This window comes from Salvia miltiorrhiza, unplaced genomic scaffold (genome assembly GCF_028751815.1).
Source record: "Salvia miltiorrhiza cultivar Shanhuang (shh) unplaced genomic scaffold, IMPLAD_Smil_shh original_scaffold_180_2, whole genome shotgun sequence".
Taxonomy (NCBI): domain Eukaryota; kingdom Viridiplantae; phylum Streptophyta; class Magnoliopsida; order Lamiales; family Lamiaceae; genus Salvia; species Salvia miltiorrhiza.
In genome coordinates, this window is record NW_026651494.1 from 332,091 (window position 1) to 351,539 (window position 19,449).

General features: G+C 33.9%; 1 protein-coding gene across 2 annotated transcripts; it reads right to left on the minus strand.

Annotated features, from left to right (window-relative positions):
• Nucleotides 1-5,864: 5,864 nt before the first annotated feature.
• Nucleotides 5,865-9,981, minus strand: LOC131003250 (F-box protein PP2-A15). 2 transcript variants are annotated; one of them, XM_057929743.1, is made up of 3 exons: nucleotides 9,413-9,981; nucleotides 8,639-8,757; nucleotides 5,865-6,600 (listed from the first exon to the last, which is right to left on the minus strand). In XM_057929743.1, the coding sequence occupies exons 1-3, from the start codon at nucleotides 9,722-9,724 to the stop codon at nucleotides 6,138-6,140; spliced, it is 894 nt and encodes a 297-aa protein (XP_057785726.1). In that variant the 5' UTR covers nucleotides 9,725-9,981; the 3' UTR covers nucleotides 5,865-6,137. The 2 variants fall into 2 exon arrangements, with proteins under 2 accessions (XP_057785726.1, XP_057785724.1); XM_057929741.1 differs by having other exon boundaries at nucleotides 9,380-9,946.
• Between the last annotated feature and the right edge of the window lie 9,468 nt (nucleotides 9,982-19,449).

A 19,449-nucleotide genomic window follows, 5' to 3' on the forward strand; every position in this document is an offset into this window, starting at 1 on the left:
AAAAACCATTAAAATGAATTTATACAATCCCACGTTCACTAATTAAACCAAATCTATTATCTATTAATTAATTAGACAAAAAACCATTCAAATGAATTTATACAATCCACGGTCAACTGAACAAATAAACTACTAATATGTTGTTATAAAATAAAATTAAATAAAAATTAGTTATAATAAAATTAAAGGTTTATGTTTAAACTATATTTTTCTTTTTATTTTTCATCTCTTTAACTTATTATTTGTTGTTTTATTTCTTACCAAAATTGTGAAATTCGATTAATTATAAAATATTTAATATGCATATCAAATTAAAGATCACGATAAGAGCTTTAATTTGATATGTTTTATGTAAATATTTGATTTGAAATGTAAAAATTAAATTTGTTTAAATATTAAAATTTTATAATTTTCTCTCGCATTTCTCATCTTTTTGAAAAAAAATATATTTTTAATTTTTTTATTAGTAGTTTTTTTATTTTTTTACTTTTTTTGCTTTCATAATATCAAATTTTATAATTGTAAATTCTTATTATTTTTAAATTTTTTAATATTCAATTCAAATATATTTAGTTAAAATTAAATTTTATTATATTTATGAGTATGATAATTAAATTAGTATTAATTTTTATATAAATATAAAAAATAAAAAATATTTTCCCGTGCATTGCACGGGATGCAAATGCTAGTTTGTTTAAAAAATAAATTATACTAGTATATGTCAATAGTATGAATGAAACTATTTTTAATTTAATAATTATTTTTCTTAAAATTAATTTCGTTAACACGAAAACGTCCCCATTTGTATCCGTGTGGGTTCTATGGGATCACCTCGTTGTGTTTGTGTTATTAGGCTTATAGTATCGCAACGTTACACGAGAATTAAATTTCATTTCAACTGCTATAGTAATGACAACAAAACAAAGTTCGTTTGAAATTAAGTTATTAAATCGGAGTAATAAATAATAATACGCGCAAGTAAATCCGTCGACAGAGAAAAGAGAGTATTATGAGATATTTATGGCTATTGTCCAAACAAATTTATTGATCGCGTTGCATGCCGATGTCGCGTGACATCACTTACATTTTAATGGATTAATTGTCTATGAATGAACGAATTTTCATTTAAGTTGTAACTTCAATATATATCTCACTAACATCATCCTCTTTTAAATTATTATCAAAATTACACCTTCAAATAAATTTGGTCACCATAGAGTTTACATATATATTGCGTACGTGTAATACTAATTGAGTCGAGTATATTAAGGCCGTGTAGCCGTAGTTATTTAATTCTGAGTTCTATGAGGTATGTCATGTCAATTTTTCGGTAACTAGAAAACTTTATAGTGTTAATTTTGTAACAAATTGAAAGATGATAAAATTATTGCGATATTTTAAGATTGTATTAAAATTGAAAATGAGTAGAGGTCCGTACATTTATTGACAATTAACCTAATTATAAATACGATCAATTTTGTGTTTATATATTAATATATACTCCTTTCGTCGTATAAAAATAGTTTTAGGAGGGAATGTCATAGGTTTTAATAAAAATGATTAAGTATATTGTAAGTGAAAAAAGGGCCAACCATATATGCTGTAAAATAGGTAATTAAGTTAATAAATTAAAGGTAATATATATGTTATGTGGTAGTGTTCATAAATATAATATGACTATTTTTTTGGCAACTCCGAAAAAGAAAATTAAAACTATTTTTTCAGGACGGACGCATGGAGTATAATATAGTTTGTAACCCGTGGAGTTTTGATGATGAATCACTTTATGTTGTAATTTATAACTATAAAGTTCAAAAAATATGTTCATATATACTTGGGTAGAGTTCCGCCATATATATGTAATCGTTGGTTGTGGTGGAAGATTACGATAAATCAAAATAGTGCGCTTAGTATGGTTTAACCACTCAAACACAATTTAAAAAATTATTTTATTATTTGTTATAGTTTCAAACACATATTTAAATACTCACTAATTACCAAAGCCGTTGGAATTTGTAAATATTATTTGTTCCAATAATTAGATATTCGTCGCAATAACAATACAAACATTAACTATAATTAAAAGAATAAATAACAAAAGATTAAAAATAAAAATAAAAAGTTCACATAGACATGCATGTCGATTGATTATGTTCGAACCCATTTTAAAATATAATTTTAATACTATTTTGCGCCTCAAACTCACATTTTCACAAAATGAAGTAATCCAACAATTATTAAACACTTAATTTAAATCCCTATCAAATTAACCTTGTAAGAAAATTAATATATATATATATATATATACATACATATATATAAATTGAGTGTTATCATACTAAATTCACGATGAATATGTACGCATATATCGTATCTATATCGTCGATTTGTTTTAGGGGGTCGAATATTATTCATTACACATGAATAGAATCTACCTATAACGTCAATAGCAGCGGTGGCCTGAAGATTCTAATAACCACCAAACAATAAATATATATTTATACATAACATGTGCGTTTATTGATAGTTTTAATTCGACAAGCACTATATATTTAAGTGGATTTTCGAGATCATATTAGAATCATCTTATCCAAATGTTTTATAATATTTTAAAACTACGCACGCGTCTATACAATGAACTCAAAATTTATATACATAGTGAACTTAATTATAATGACATGGTTTGTGATGTTTGTACGTGTATCTCTTTTTATAGCTTGAAAGCTATTGCATAGGTTACTACCTATGTGTATTTCGAATAATAGTAGTTTCCGATTACCCATAAAAAAAAAAAAAAAAAAAAAAAAAAAAAAAAAAAAAACAAAACAAGCAATTATCTCATGTTTATATTTAGGGGTGAGAAAAATATTTATATTCGAGTAGTTGAATTGAACCAAATCAAAATATTAAATTTGGTTCAATGTTTTAAAATTTTCGGTTTAATTTAATTTTATTTAATTTATTTGGATTATCCAGATCAATTCAATTTGGTATTCTCAAATAAAAATCTAAATATATTTTAAAAAATCAACTATATTTTAAATAATATTATTTCGGTATATTATGAATTTTTCCAATCGCAGTATGTTAGTAAGATGCTTCTCCGCTAACCAATAGGTCGGGAGTTCGAGTCACTTAGAAGGCTAGAGTGTGAGTGTGTTCTTTCTTTCTTTTGATTGTAACAATTAAAAAAAAAAATGAATTTTTCTAATCTTTTAATTTAATTCCATATTGGATTCGATTTTATAAAAAATTCAAAATAAAATGTAAATATTGAGGGATATAATAATGTGCGACATATAGACGGTGTATTAATTAATGCGTGGCAGGCAATCCAAGATGATAAATGAATAGGAATGTATATAGAAGTAAATAATAATTCATAAATAATGTAGACACTAGTAAATATGGGGTGTACAAACTACCAACCACTAACACATGCTGCCTCATAAAAACGAGCAAACCTGAACATCAATGTGCGACCGCCCGCTTCCTACAATTAACTCAAAATGCAAAAAAATCAATTTTTGTTCCGACCGATATTAATAATAACTTTATTATAAATTTAATTTTGATAAGTAAAAGAAAGAGCAATTAATTAAACTTTAGATACGAGAAGAGTTCCATTTATTTATAAAAATAAAATTTTAGTAAGGAGCAAGGTCAAACTTAAGTCAATAATTATGCAATTAGGTCAAACTCACTTCTTGGATTTTAAAAATCAAAATAACAAGAAATAGCACTTAACTTACCCTAAAGTTTATTACAATAACTGTGACATAGAAATTAAATAATAGGGTTAAGTTTCAAATACACCCTTAATATAGAGGCCCTTATCACGACTGTATCTCTATGATCAACTTGGTTCAACTAAACCCCTAAAGTCTTAAATTTGGTTCAATTACACCTTCTGCTTTAACGGTGTTAAAATCGTTAAGTATTTTAATTTTTTTTTGTCCACGCCTTCTTCTTTGCCAAGCTCACCAGAAATACGTCGAAAATACATCTCTCTCGGCAAAACAGCCTTGTACGTTGTCCCGGTCCTGCTCAAGACGATCACGTTCTGCTGGCTAAAATTGTTTGTCGATGTCAGCTTCACCTTCACCAAAGGCTTCTGGAACAGCATCAATTTATAACTCAAGTGTCACCTTAATTTAGGTCCATAAATTTGATGGTTTTGGGACAGCAAGCGTCACCCTATTATCAGTGTCTTTTATAACTCAAGTTACCCAACCCTTTGAAGTTAACCACCTTTACCCACCAATAAATTCATCTGCAATTATTATTATTCAATATTACAGTACCACAAAAATTAAAAAAATATCAAATATACAGCCCGCACGAGGGAACTATTGAATCACAAAGAGCATAACAAAATAAATTAAAAGGAAAAATACATGACAACTGTTGGAGACACACTCACAGATTCACTCTGCATCCGCACTAATTAAAGTGTAATTGTGATTGATAAACTCTAACTACAAAATAATGGAGATTGGTAGGGTGGAAAACTATATTTTTGGTTTTTTAATACTGTAGTTCTTGTTTTCATCAGATGCACTGATATATATATTAATCGAGAATATGAAGGAAAAAATGAGAACCCTGGTGAAATAATCTGCCACCGGCCAAACACACAATTACTCCATTTTTATCAATTTCTGCCAGCTTTGAACATTAATTTACCCCCAAAAAACCGTAAATAACAATTGAGCCTTGAGGGTACAAGCCATCATGCAGTTCGTTCTACTCATCTTCAATAAAAATAAAATAAAAAAATAAAAATAATAATATTAACGACCATAAATTAAGTCTTTAACAAAATATTTTTGTTAATTAAAAAAATAAAAATAAATTAATTAATTTAAAAAATTAAAAAATTAAAAATATTATTTACTGAAAACCCGATCGTTAAAAAAAATAATAAAAAAGTAATTAACGATTAAAATTTCGATCGTTAAAAAATAAAAAAATAAAAAAAATCGGTCGTGAAACGATCGTAAATCGGTCGTTAGACCCGCTAAATTAACAACCGAAAATTTCGGTCATTATACGCGTGTTTTCTAGTAATGGGTTACATTGTTATTATAATACGAAAACGAAATTTGCAGTGCATGGAATAAGATAATTAAGACGTGCACCACTCAAGATTCAACAACACCTTTTCTATATATTAGTATTAACCTTCGTTTATACTTAACTAATTAGTTACTTTCTTTTGTCCTTTGAGTGTGTTCAAGAGGTGGGAACTATTTAACTCTTGATTTACTCACGCACACATATTATAGGAACGTGTCATACTATTCAATTTTGGACATTACTTGTGTATATCTAGATTTACGGTGCATTCACCTCAATCATTAATTAAAATTTATTAATTTTAATTAAATATTTATTAGGATGAATGCAACTCCATTAGAATTTATTAATCACTAATTAAAAAAATTTAATTCTTAATTAAATTTTCATAAGGATGAGTGCATTGCCTCTTCAAATATTGACATTGTAGATTTGTAGTATATGAATTCTTTTGTTAGCTTATATATTTGGGGTTAATGTGGTTATTTTGATTTTAGCTTGAGCTTTCAATTTGGGCCAAGCCAACCACGGCCCATCATTCTGTCAGATTATGTAAATGTCAATCATGGTTGCATGTTGATCGATCCGTCATAATAATAATAATATTATTATATCAGTATTGTAATTTTTCATTTTCAATATTGCTTTAGCAGGAATATATAAACAAAACGATGGAATATGAGCCCACACCGCAATGATCAATTTGAAGTATTTATTCAAGAAAGTGAAGGAGATGAGGTCAGAAATTGAATCGCATCTGTGGAGATTGGAACAAAAAAAGAAAATTGAATTGGAAAGCAGATACCTTGACTTGATGAAATACAAGTTTATACAAAACTGTATTCTATCTCACTATTGGTACAAGGGGCAGATTTTGTAAAAATATTCTGCTTAAACATTTGAGAGACAAAACTGCATGAATTACAAAAAACCCACAAAATAAAGATTACATGGACAGGATTATACCTACAACCAAAGTATGAATGCTTTTCAACAAGTGTATAGTGTATGACAAAGCCCTATATAAAACAAAACAACATACACAGACACCACCCCCTTCACTTCAAAGTCCCTCCTCTTCTACGTTCTTTCAGCTCGCTCGGCATGATCGACACCGAATCCACGCAGAGCCCGCCTTTCGAATGTGTGCAGTCGATTTGTTTCATCGAGAACTTTACCTCGGTGGGTGGATCCGACTCGTTGACTAGGAACTGACCCACCTTGTACTCGATCCAGCAACCCCGTTTGTAACTTCCATTAGCATCATCCTCTGGCGTTTCATCTAAGAAGCACTCGCTTGATGCGTGTTGGCCATCTGATGTAGACAACTCGAACCGTACGGGCTTGATATCCCAGCCATGAGTGTGATCGAAGTGGGAGATACGACGCCCCAATCTCCTAGAAAATCTTCCGAGGTGTATCCTAAATGACAGAGTGTATATATCTGGTGGGAAAGGGAACGTTACAGAGCCATCAACTTCAAACCACCATACTTGCTGCAAATATGCTACAACGTTAAATCTGCAAAACAAAACTATGTATAAACATTTGGTGCCAACATTTTGTACCAGCAGCAGTACCAACACAGATGATCCAATTGCTAAAGGGGGCATCTCGTGTCACACCATCTGCCGGATCAAGAACCGTCAGACAGGTCAAACCCCAGACCCAATCACTACTAAAACACCAACAAAATTCAAATATGACACCGGATATGGGTTCAAATCCAAATATGGGTACTGTCAAATGGTGTACCAAAAATTTCTGTGATTACTAAAATCGAATGGAAAAAACTCCAAAGCTGGTAGAATTGGCAGGTGGCCTTCATAGTATTATAATTCAGCACTCTGTCGTATTTTGCAAATAAAAGGTTTGTACCGCAAGGAAAAGACTAAGTTTTACAGTACACAGTGCAAATTTTTAAGAATAGAACCAGTAATATTGAAATGCAGATAAATTCCACAAGAACACTATAACTGCAAGGTTTACAATTGCTTTGAAATTCAATTGTTGTGCAGATCACTTAATCCTACTCCATGGAGCTAAACATGAAACAATGTGGAACAGGGGCAACTTTCAATAATATGGTCTCGCAAATGCAACCAAAATGATAATTATGGGCGAAGTTGTTTCTTCATATATGTTTGCCAACTAAGAAGAAGTGAAAAGCAAGAAATGAATTTACATGTGTTGTAAATCATGACCAGAATCCTAATACATGACAGACAAAGAAAGATGCACATAATCAAAGTTTCATGACCCAAAAGTCAGTAAAAGGAAGAAACAACTTTTGCTTTAACTGATTTTGGCACCCGAAGATAAAATTTTCAAGTACTTGATAGAACATATCCATTAGTCGTCAATAACTATTATTTATACAGTGATACCTCATATCACTATCACATTATAGGAACCTGATGGGTTTTGCCTTACAGGTTGATCAATAGACAACATTGAATCCAAACATTAAACTCTGCACCTTAAAGGCCAAAATTCATGGGAATAACATAGTAAATTAGTAAGGACACTTGCTAACCTGATCCACTGCCTACACAGGAAAAGCTGAGCATAGCTATTTTGTACCTTTAGTTAAAAATGCAAAATATGACCAGCAATTTTCATCTTCCAGAATGGAAATTAATGCATAAGCACAAGGTTTCACTTTCACCTCTAACTGGTGAAGAGCATCTATCCAAAATTTGTGGCATACACAGACCCCACCATAGAGGAACTCCATGTGCATCAAAAATTTAAACCTAGTACTCCCAGATTCCTCTATGCCAATTGTCATTATTTATCAGTTGAAGGTCCAACATATTGAAATTGCTCTGATTCCAGATTGCTTGTATGGTCTTAGGCTTAACTTATAGATCTCAAATACTAATCTCTGTAGTCCAATTGAACATTAAACATTTTTAATTATTCATCTGGGCTTATCCTCATGCTAAATATTACATTCATTTTTCAAATTCAAGAAACCACTACGGCACACATTCTTTTACGTCTTAGATTATTTCTGAACACAACTCTGCACTATTCTTTTTCTTCTATAGCTTCAAATAACTGCCAATGAAATGCCATTTTCTCATCTACATTCAAAATATAACATCGATGAAATCATAAAGCTTCTGAACCCTCGGGTACTAACAGGTAAATATCAGCAATTTATCACTAGCAAATTGTCTAAAAAGTACTCTTGAGAAAAGCAAAGCGATAAACAAATGATATAAGGGGGGAAAAAAATTGAATTCAGAAGCTCATCAACTGGAAAGTTTAAAAGCTCATCCAGGGATATTCTTGGGAGTTCGGGGTACTGGCCTTTCTGGGTTCATGTTCCAGGAAGCATTATAGCCAAGAGTTTTTACCTTGTCCGATATAACATAGTAACCAAATTGAACAGCCCATGCCCCAAAAAATGTCAAGGATATGTGCAATTTAAATGTAACTAAGATTTTCATAGAATACAACCATATCTGAAACTGGTTCAAAACTCTTAGCTTCACTGAAAGAACAAATGTCAAGATGTGAGAGTATCAGGCATAGAGCGCTGTGAACTAACCTGGATTCTTCGGTAGGAATCCAATTCCAATATCTCCTGTCCTCGATGCCAGTGATTGACATTCCCTTAGCTGATATTGACATGCAAACTCTCCCAGCATATCTGTCCACCCATACCAACTGCAAATTCCCAATGTGAAATGAGTAGCATATTCAAGGAATTGAAAATGCATAAAATTCACTTCACAAACATGCTTAAGGGATTCCAATAATGAGACCTTCGATTCCATCACCCTAAAAGAGTAATCCTAGCTTAGAGCTTTAAGATTTCAAGGAAACAATGGCCTGAAAATTCGGCAATATCAAATTTTGACCTTCGCAGGAGTAAATGTTTAACATGATAATCAAATAGCATTCAAAAATCCCCTTTGAAAAGTTTTAACTAGCAGCAGCACATCCTAACAGAAAGAAATTTGGAATTGATATGCTGAAAACCGTAAAATTCATTCCAAAAGGAATTTCAGTTATACAACATTTCAAAAGAAAATAACTCAACTAACAGAAAACAGCATTCATTCACACAAAACGAACCCTCCAAATCCCAGCAATCGCAGCAGTCAAGAACACAACTAACAAAGAAAGCACAAAAGTTAAAAAACCAAATCACTGCAACGGAAACGATTCGAGTCAATAAATTGCCGCAGAAACAAATGTTTATTTTGAAGTGATTGATAATCAGACTGACAGTAACAGATTTCAGCAAAACCAGACAAAATTAAGCTGACATAAACAGAGAAATTACAGTCGAAAAAGCGCAAATACATCGAGGACGTGCCTTGTTGCCGTCGTCGAGGGGGTTAGGGCGTGCGAGGAAGGCAAAAATGTCCTTCTTGGAGAGGTTTTCACAAACGCCGGGATGCGATAGAAGCTGGAGGAGGTGGTGGTAATTGGAGGGGAGCTTTGCCTCCCATACGGCGTCGGACGAGGCGGCACCGCGGAAGGCGCGGTTCAGGCGAGCTAAATTGCATATCTCCGGCGGCGAGAGGTAGAGAAACACGCACGCCACGCAGCTCTCCGGTATATCCCCCAGACCCGGTCCGCCGCTGCCCGACCCGTTTTCCCCCAAATTCGACAATGATGCCCCCATATACACGCAATTCGCGCCTGCGATTGCCCTATGCCGGTGATTCTGAACGAATATTCCGGCGGTGATGGTGGAGCGACGCCGCGAGGCGGTGGGGGAAAGGGATTTTTGTATGTATCGGCGACTGCAACACTACAGCTCCGCCATTACTTTTTCGTTCTCGTGCATTTTTCGGGTCTTTTTAAATTTTTAATGGAAAAAGAATCAAACAAATATCCTGACAACTAAAAATGGCGAATTTCGTTTTCATTAAACCTTTTTATTTGTTTTTTTATTGCAAAACTTTTAATATGATATCTCTAAAGTTAGTCAATTCACAAATTAGTTTAGCACGTAAATTGAACTGTGTATATATAATCAGCAAAAGTAGAGTAGGTTGGAATTCTATTTATTATTCTCAAAGTTTTATGAGATTTAAATTCGATTATTATGTTATAACTAGTACATCATCCCGTGCGATGCACGGACCATCGCACGGAACGTGCATCGCACAGATCATGGCATAATTTTTTATATTTTATATTATATAAAAATATCAAAATATTAGTATTATTTATGAGCCAATTAATTGATAATAAAAATATAATTTATATTAATTAGATTGTTCAAAACTAAAATATAAATCACAAAAATATAATATAAATATTCAAATAATTCATTTTATATAACGGTATCGTAATTACAAAATTATATAAAATGACTTCATCAAATGGAATTCATCAAAATTTCCATTTTCCATTAGTTAGAAACAGAAAATGTTAAATAAAATCAAAGAGGGTGCAAATGACTAAAAAATCAAAGGGGACGCAATTCTTGCCTAAGGAAAAACACGATACATAAATAATCTAAATCACAATCATAAACAAAACCTAAAGCTTCTAAGGTAATAATTCTGCCTGAGATGTCTGAAACTCTACTTTCTCGGGTGGTTGTGGTGGTGGAGGCAGCTCCTCCCCTCGCCATTTCCAAATAATATCCTTAAACGGTGGCCTTATCACCTTCTTCACTACCTTCTGATACTCCAATGTCTTCTTTCGCCTTCTTCATCTCGACCAGATGAAAATCCGGTGCGACCTCAAAGATCTATGCATCGATGGACAACACCCTTTTACTCCCTTCCCTCGTTGCATCGAATTTCACATGCCCTCTATCCTTCTTTGACACCCAATCTTGATACATTTTTCCAGATTAGTAAACTACTCGAAAGAGAATTAGATTATGGTAGTTCCAGATTGTCTAAAATACAGAATATTAGAAAATGAAACAACTTAAGAAGAATTATGACCGAGTACTATACACATAGTCCTTCTTTACGGTAAATTAAGAATTGTCAGTCTTCAGAGGATACCAATTATCATTCCCGAACTGCTTCACCATAAGCGAATTGGTCTTCTTGTGATCTCCATATTAGCAGCTGGAGATTGTATTGTAATTTATATATATATATATATATATATATATATATATATATATATATATATACTTCTATTGAAAGAAGAATAATGTACCTATTACCACAGTTATGTCAGTTCAAGCTAAATCAAAAGCTGGAAAGTACACATATGCTAGTTTAGTTGCTAGTTGCTTCTTTATTATGATAAAAAATTTGTGATAATTCTAATTTGAATCCATTGGATTTTATTATAAACCACAATCAATTTTTAAATGTTAAATATTATTTCAATCTTTTGATTTGAAGTCAATATTATCTTTCTTTCTTTTTTTGCATACACGAGTTTGGAGCTTTGATTTAGATATTCATCAAATGTTGAATTCAGAATAAATTGAAAAAAAAATAAGCCGGTTATTTAAGTTCTTCTTCTTTAGTGTCAATTTCGTTGTCGGATCGAATGCTTAAAAGTTGAGTAATCAAGTCAGAAGTTGGTGCGACGAAGTTTGAGTTTTTTAATAATTTGAAATTCAATTTTAAACTTCAAAATATGAAATTGATAATAAAGAACAATTGACTCAGATAACAAGCTTCAAATACCCTAGATCAAATTTGAATTTGAAACGGTGGATATAAGTTTGAAATGATGGATATCTAAATCTATGCTCCAAACTTGGACAAAAATTAAAAGAATTGATTTTGCAATAAATCTAAAGATGGGGACATTATTGAAACATTTTAAAATTATGTATAACTTGTAATAAGATCTAAAGTTTGAAATTTAAACTACAATTATCTTTAAAATTTCATATACTACTTATTTGATATTGGATACCTCAAACCTCAAATTTTTTATGTCAAACTTGGATTCTTCTATAAATTTGGATCCTTTTTTGAGTATGAATAGTATCCCAAATACCAGCAAATAGAAAACATTAAGAATCAGCAAATAGAAAACATTAAGTTTTTTTTTGGGTGGGGGTGGCTAATAATTGCCAATTTAAGCGGGGCCTATTTTAGTTTGGAGTGTCTTCTAAAGAAAAAAAATCTTAAACAACATAATTTTGTTGGGAATTGGCATTATTGATAACAAGAAAAGTGCTAACCTTTTTCTAACACGTTTTTGTGACTTAAAAATGTCGGAAAAACAAAAATTGGTCAAAAAGGTTGAATACCATTACTAAGATCATCCACAATGGTTACATGATAGCCATTACACGATAGGGCTATCGTGTAAATGAGCTATCGTGTAACCGTTGCGGGAGAGGTTTACACGAGGGCTACACGTTCTATCGTGTAGCCCTTTAAACAGTAATATATAGGAGCGTGTTTTACACGCGCCTCTTTAAAAAAAAATGGAAATTTGAATTTTAAATCAAAATTTGTAGGCTTTGACTGCTTTGACTCCTCGGTTTGTGTGCCAAAATTTGACCGTTTGAATTTTTTTTTTTTTTTCAATTTTTCTTCTCTTTATAACTACATCTTCCTCCTTCCTCTTCCTCACTTTCACTCTACAATTCTCCTTCTTCTTTCAATTTCTTTCATTCTTGTTCCTCTTTCAAGCGCTTTCATCTTATTTCTTCCGACAATGGCGGAATTCGACCACGGTTCTTCGTCTGATTCATCCGACGGTGTAGCTAATGCGATCATGGAGGAGATAGAGTTGCAGAAACAACTGCTTGCTCACATCTATGGCCAGCCGGCTCCGGAGGCGGGATGTGTGAAACGTCCCCGATCTTACGTCCACCGTGATAGAGAGGAAGCCCATCTACGTCTTACGCAAGACTACTTCCACGACAATCCGACGTACGGACCTACATTTTTCCGGCGGCGTTTTCGAATGCAAAATGAGCTTTTCTTGCGCATCGTGGAGGCTGTTCAAGGTGTAGATACTTTCTTCCACATGACCACTGATGCAATAGGTCGGAACTCTCTTTCCCCGTTGCAGAAATGCACGTCGGCTATCCGCCAGTTAGCCACCGGGCTCTCTGCGGATACTTTTGACGAGTATCTCAGAGTCGCCGACTCCACCGGGCGTGTAATTGTATGCCTCAAGAAGTTCTGCAAGGCGGTCATCCGGGCTTTTGGAGCCCATTATCTACGCCGTCCAACGCCGGAGGACATCACACGCCTTACCCAGATGCACGAGGTGTGACACGGATTTCTCGGGATGCTCGGGAGTCTTGATTGTATGCATTGGGGGTGGAAGAATTGCCCAAAGGCGTGGCACGGCGCCTACACACGCGGGGATCAGGGAGAGCCCACCTTGATATTGGAGGCCGTTGCATCCCACGATCTGTGGATTTGGCATGCCTTTTTTGGTGTCGCTGGTTCGAACAACGACATCAACGTTCTCAACCAGTCGCCTCTCTTCGCCGACGTGTTGGATGGAACTGCCCCGCCTGTGCTCTTTCAGGCGAACCAGCGCTACTACCAGATGGGCTACTACTTGTGCGACGGCATATATCCAGAGTGGCGTTGCTTCGTCAAGAGTCCACCGATGGCGACAAATCAGAAGGAGGCGAGGTTCAAGAAGATGCAAGAATCGGCACGAAAGGATGTTGAACGTGCCTTTGGAGTCCTTCAAGCACGGTGGGGAATAATTCGCAGTCCCGCGCGGAATTGGTACTTGGAGCACCTCCGGGACATCATGCTGTGTTGCATCATTCTCCACAACATGATTGTGGAGCACGAAGGTGAAGGAGCAACCAATTGGAGAGATGACGACGCGGGACATGGGGCGTCTAGCAGTGACTCGACGGAGAGTGGTCGAGCAACCCCCGTTTCATTCGAGGAATATGTCCAAAGAGATGTCCTTCTCCGAGATAGGCAATTGCACGCCGCGCTCCAATATGATTTGATGGAGCATGTTTGGGCACGTTTCGGACCTCTAGGGCCGGAATAGTTATTTGTAGTATTTGTTTTTATTTTATTAAATTTTATGTAATTTTTAGGAATTTAAAAATTAATGCAATTTAAATTTGAAGTAAATTGTGTAATTTAAATTTATGAAATTAAACTTAAATGAAAAATGAAAAAATCAAAACTAATTCTATCATGTAAGCTATCATGTAACCCCACTGCAGCATCTTTACACCATGTGGTCCCCCATCATAAAGTAGACTATCATGTAAGCTATCATGTAACCCCATTGCGGATGCTCTAAACGACGTTTTTTTTATGATACAAATTCTAAAAAATATTATGCGAAAGTGTTGTGAGTGGAAAAAAAGATCTATTTTATTATTGTATTATTTGATGGGGGTAGTATCCAAAAATAAAAAATATACATTCTTGTGAAATTTGTATGATTACATATACAACTTCTCAGAAGGAATTTGTGGGTATTATATGGGCTAAATGCCCCTAAATACCTTAATTATTGGGGATACGGCTAAAAAATATACGAACTTTGGAAAAAGTTGCAATTTTCACATGAACTTTCAATTAAGCCAAAAAATACATGAATTTATATTTTTGTTGCAATTTTCATATGAGTTTGAATTTCAGCAAAATTAGAGCTTAGTTGGCAATCAGAAATTCACCTAATGTTGGTCTTACTTATGATGATGAGGAGTATTTAGAAGTTCAGAGGTCTAAGAAGACAAAAATTAATATATTTGACTCAATTTCGACTGTCAATAGCTCTAATTTTATTGAAAGTCAAACTTAAGTGAAAATTGCAACAAAAATATAAATTCATGTATTTTTTAGCTTAATTGAAAGTTCAGGTGAAAATTGCAACTTTTTTCTATGTTCGTGTATTTTTTGGCCATAATCCCTTAATTATTTTAGTTTTTACATTATGTATTTATTTATAAATTTTCTGACATAGTATACTTGACCTATGTTACTTGTCCAATTTTACATTCAGTGAAAATTTATCCTTAAATTCTTGCTGATTTTGCAGTCGAAATAGTTGACGTGTCAACATCGGCCGATGAAGCGAACAACAACGTTTTCTTTAAAATAAAACGTCGTTTTATCTTAATTTAAAGTGATCAGTTGGAATTAGGGTTCTTATACCCTTAATTGATTTAGCGCTTTAGATTTCATTGAAATTAATATATAGGTTGTCTTCTTCCTTCTCAACGAGAAGACGATTGAAAATCGAAACGAGATGAAGGGCGAAGCTTAAGGTTGAAATGATGGAAAGCTCATTCATTGGTTCGTGGACCTCCCTATTGATACCTCACAAATCTGGAAAGTGTAATAATTTTAATTAGGTTATGGTATGCCACCATGATTTTCCCGTGAAATACAAGAATTTTCATACATAGAAGAATCCAAAATATAGGTTCTATTGTTATCGTGCTCACCGGGTACGGTTTATTATGGACTTTTGGCAATGCAATCAGTTAGCTAGTTACCCTTTTCAATTTTTTACCGTGCTTATTTTGTAATGCATGTCTTTCAGTGTGATAATCGTGTGGTGTTTGGCAATGGGTTGATCCGAAGCTAAGTTCCTACTACAAGCTCTACTTTAACAAGATGAAGGTTAAAGGAGATAAGGTTGTCGAACTTCTGAACCTCAATAAAGTAAAGAAACAACTTGATTCCTTGATGAGTGAAGTTGCTAAATTGAAGGAACAACTAGCTATATATAGCTTATAAATCAGTGAAATATGAATTGAAGAAGAATTTGGAGCATTTGATAATAATTTTTTTAAAAAAAAAAAATCAGTGAAAATACATTGTTTTTTATTGTACGTATTTTGTTGGCAGTGTTGGCTTTTATGATGCATAGGGTGAATTAGATTAATTAGCTTATGTAGTATTTGTTGTTGTTGTTTTTAGCTACACTGTTTATTTCATGATATACTTATCCTACATCTAATGCATTTTACTGATTTTCAGAACACATTTGTACACATCATAGCACAATAAAAAGAAACCAAAAACTACACCTAAGTTCTATTTTCTTGTGTGTTTCCTCAATAATTCACAGCACTGGTTATATTTAATGTTTGTTCAGACCCACCACGACCCTTCATTGGGTGCATGAACTTTCTATATGCCCATCTCCTAGATTTATAGATGCCACTTTTAAGAGCTTGGGTTGTTGGATTTTCAACAACATTTGTTGAGCTTGGTCCAACTTGTTGAGGTTATGGGGTATTCTGCACTTTCCTAGGTCTTCATTTCTCTCTATGTGCAAGTGAAACAATCATCAATGGCATGTAACATTATATTTAATCACTAAGGATAATTGGAAGTAAATCGCACTTTTCTGGGATAGATTTTTTCACTATAGTATTGTACACTTTCTTGTATATTCTTGTATTATGTCCTACATGTTGGCATCTACCACATGTCATCCTAACTTCATGCTTGCTCAACCTTTTTTCATCATTCTCTTCAGGGTCTCTTCTTCTCTTTCTCTTATGCCTTCCAGCCTTTCTAGTGATTGCTACAAGTTTGATTGGTTCACCATCTGCTTCAAGCCACATGCTTTGCCTCGGGCTTATAGGTTGTAGACCAATCTCATATATATGCTTGAAGATACATCTCCATAGTATAATACTCATGCACATATTCAGCTGGATCATTGTTCATAAAATGAAGTATAGCTAAAGCATGAACACATGGGATTCCAGTAAGATCCTTCACCTTACATGTGCAAGATATATATCTCACTCAAGTCAACAATAAACTTATCAGCATTAACATGCACCTCAAACTTTTCTTCTAATGCAGGGAACACCTGGCACTGAGTACTAACCTTCTCTCAATAAAATTCCTAATAACAAGTCATATAGTATCATCTATCACAGACATCTCCCTAAACTTCTTAACATGTTTAATCATCAAAGAGGATCATATCTTATTTCTTCACACATATGAATTATATGTTTAGCTCTAGCATTCAATATATAGCCATTGAAAGACTCATTGATATTGTTATGTACCATGTCACTACAAACAGTAGTTGAAAAAGTTAGCCTTACAAAACATGTAAAAGTCTCTAGACATGAAATCATGGTTCTCCTTCTCAGAATTTCTTGCACGGCTAACTTGAAGTTTGCTTCATGTGTGCATCTTACAGCGCTGTTGTAAGTTCTTGAGAGTAATTTCTTTGTTGTTCTTCTTCTAGTTAATATATATAAACATGTTTTGCATAGTTCCTACGTTCTGCCCTTAGTAAAGAAAAATAATATATGTAACAGCCCCAATGATGACACGTGGGGAAAATTAATGACTTGTATGATAAAAAAAATTAATCAAACATATCACATATTTCCTTCATCTGCTACAAAATTGACATATTGTGGACGATACGAGTTTTAGTAAAATGTAAATGAATTTGTTAGTGGAGTAAAAATTTCACTTTAAATGTTAGTGGAGTTGCGTAACTTTATTATTATAAATGAAAATGATAATTTTTTTGTGAATGAATTTAAAGGAATTAAAAAGGAAGTTGTGATAAAACGGAGGAAATATAATTTAATGTTGTGCAGCATATGAGTACATAAGCAATAATCTATATATTATACTCCCTCCGTCCCGTTATTAATGGCACGTTTCTTTTCGGCACGGATATTAAGGAGAAGAAAATTAGGGAATAAAGGTGTATGGTCCACATGATTAGAATTGTGTTTAGGGATTGTTTATTATTTCTAATTTATCAATATATAAAAACATTTATTTCTTGATTCATTAAATAAATTTAAAATCTGTAATTAATTAATCATTTCTTAACATTAACACTAATTTCACAAATTCACGAACTGGGAATTAGGAAGAACATGAACTAGGGTGAAAAATCAAAAATTCATGAACTTGGTGAAATTCACAAAATCAATACAAAACAGAATCAAAATACCAAAACAAAATTCACCAAGCAACAATAAAGATCCTAAAAATCAACAAATATTCACAATTCATGAAATTCAGGAAATCAACAAAAATCAAGAATAAGATTCCAGAAATTGTATGAAATCAAGAATAAGATTCCACAAAAATCATGAAATCGACGAAATCAAAAATAAGAATAAGAATCAGATCTGGAGCAGGCGGCGGAGGTGTGGAGGCGCGACGATGGAGCCGCTCAGATCTGGCGCTGCACTGGTGCTAGGGTTTCACTCGGTGACGAAGGAGGCGGCGGCACACTCAGACCACCGCCGGGCCGCTGATATGGTTTCCTCAGAGGGGTAGAGGCGCGACGATGGAGCCGCTCAGATCTCGGAGCCGGCGGCGGATGGAGCAAGTGCAGAGGTGTGGAGGCGGTGGAGGGTGGTGGCGGCGCTAGGCGGTGGAGGGTGGAGGCCGCGCTAGGGTTTAAGAGTTGGTGGTGGAGGGATGAAGAAGAGGGTAGAGAGGGCAGGAGAAGGCGGCGGGTGGATGCGAAGTCGTCGCGCCGTCGCCGTGGAGGAGGAGGAGAGACGGAGTCGCCGAGGAGAGGAGGAGAGACGGTGAGTGAGAGTAATTGGGAGAGAGAGAGAGTGTTAAGAGTGAGAGTATTTTTTTTAAAGTGTTTAATTAGGCTTTTAATTAGGATTTTAATTAATATTAATCAATCCCTTATTTTTTCCAAAATAGGAAACGTGCCATCAATAACGGGACAGCCCAAAAAGGAAAACGTGCCATTATTAACGGGACGGAGGGAGTATAAAAGAGCAGTTCTGCTACTTTTTGCCGTCAAAATTTGAAAAACAAAATCAATTTTTTTTTTTGAATTCACGTTCCTACATTTTCGGCTAGGGATGGCAACGGGCCGGATCTGGACCGGGTCTGGCTAATACCAGATCCAGGTCCATTTTCATATACCAGATCCAGATCCAAATCCAGATCCATGGATCTGAAAATTTTGGATCCAGATCCAGATCCGTCAAATCCGCGGGTCCAGATCCATGGATCTACTATTTTTAAATTAAATTAAAAAAATTTCACAAAATCAACATCTAATTTCCATCATGAAAAATATAACACAAAATACTTTTATCTAATTAATTTTAGTTTTTATTCTTTTGAATATAATTTATTTATTATTTTTAATTTAGTTAATATTATTAGTAAACTAAATATAAAATATAAAATATAAAATATAAAATATATATATATATATAATAAAACGGATCCACGGGTCGGATCTGGGCCGGATCCGGATCTAAAATTTCAAGATCCAGATCCGTTTTCAAAATTGAGATCCAAATCCAGATCCAGATCCGTCGGGTCCAAAAAATTGAGATCCAGATCCGTTTTTACGGATCTTGATCCACGGATCTGGACCGGGTCCAAGATCCACTGACATCCCTATTTTCGGCCGACTAAATGCTACAAAGAAAGAAGCCTCCCAAGCATATCTTAATGTACCCGTTTTTCATGCTAAATTTTTTTT

Excerpts from the sequence above, each read along its gene's own strand:
- LOC131003250 (XM_057929741.1), bottom strand. The coding sequence starts at position 9,724 with ATGGGGGCATCATTGTCGAATTTGGGGGAAAACGGGTCGGGCAGCGGC. Across the intron at positions 8,758-9,379 it reads GTATTTGCGCTTTTTCGACT|TTGGTATGGGTGGACAGATA; the intron begins GTAATTTCTCTG and ends GGGAATTTGCAG. Across the intron at positions 6,601-8,638 it reads ATTCCTACCGAAGAATCCAG|ATTTAACGTTGTAGCATATT; the intron begins GTTAGTTCACAG and ends TTTGTTTTGCAG.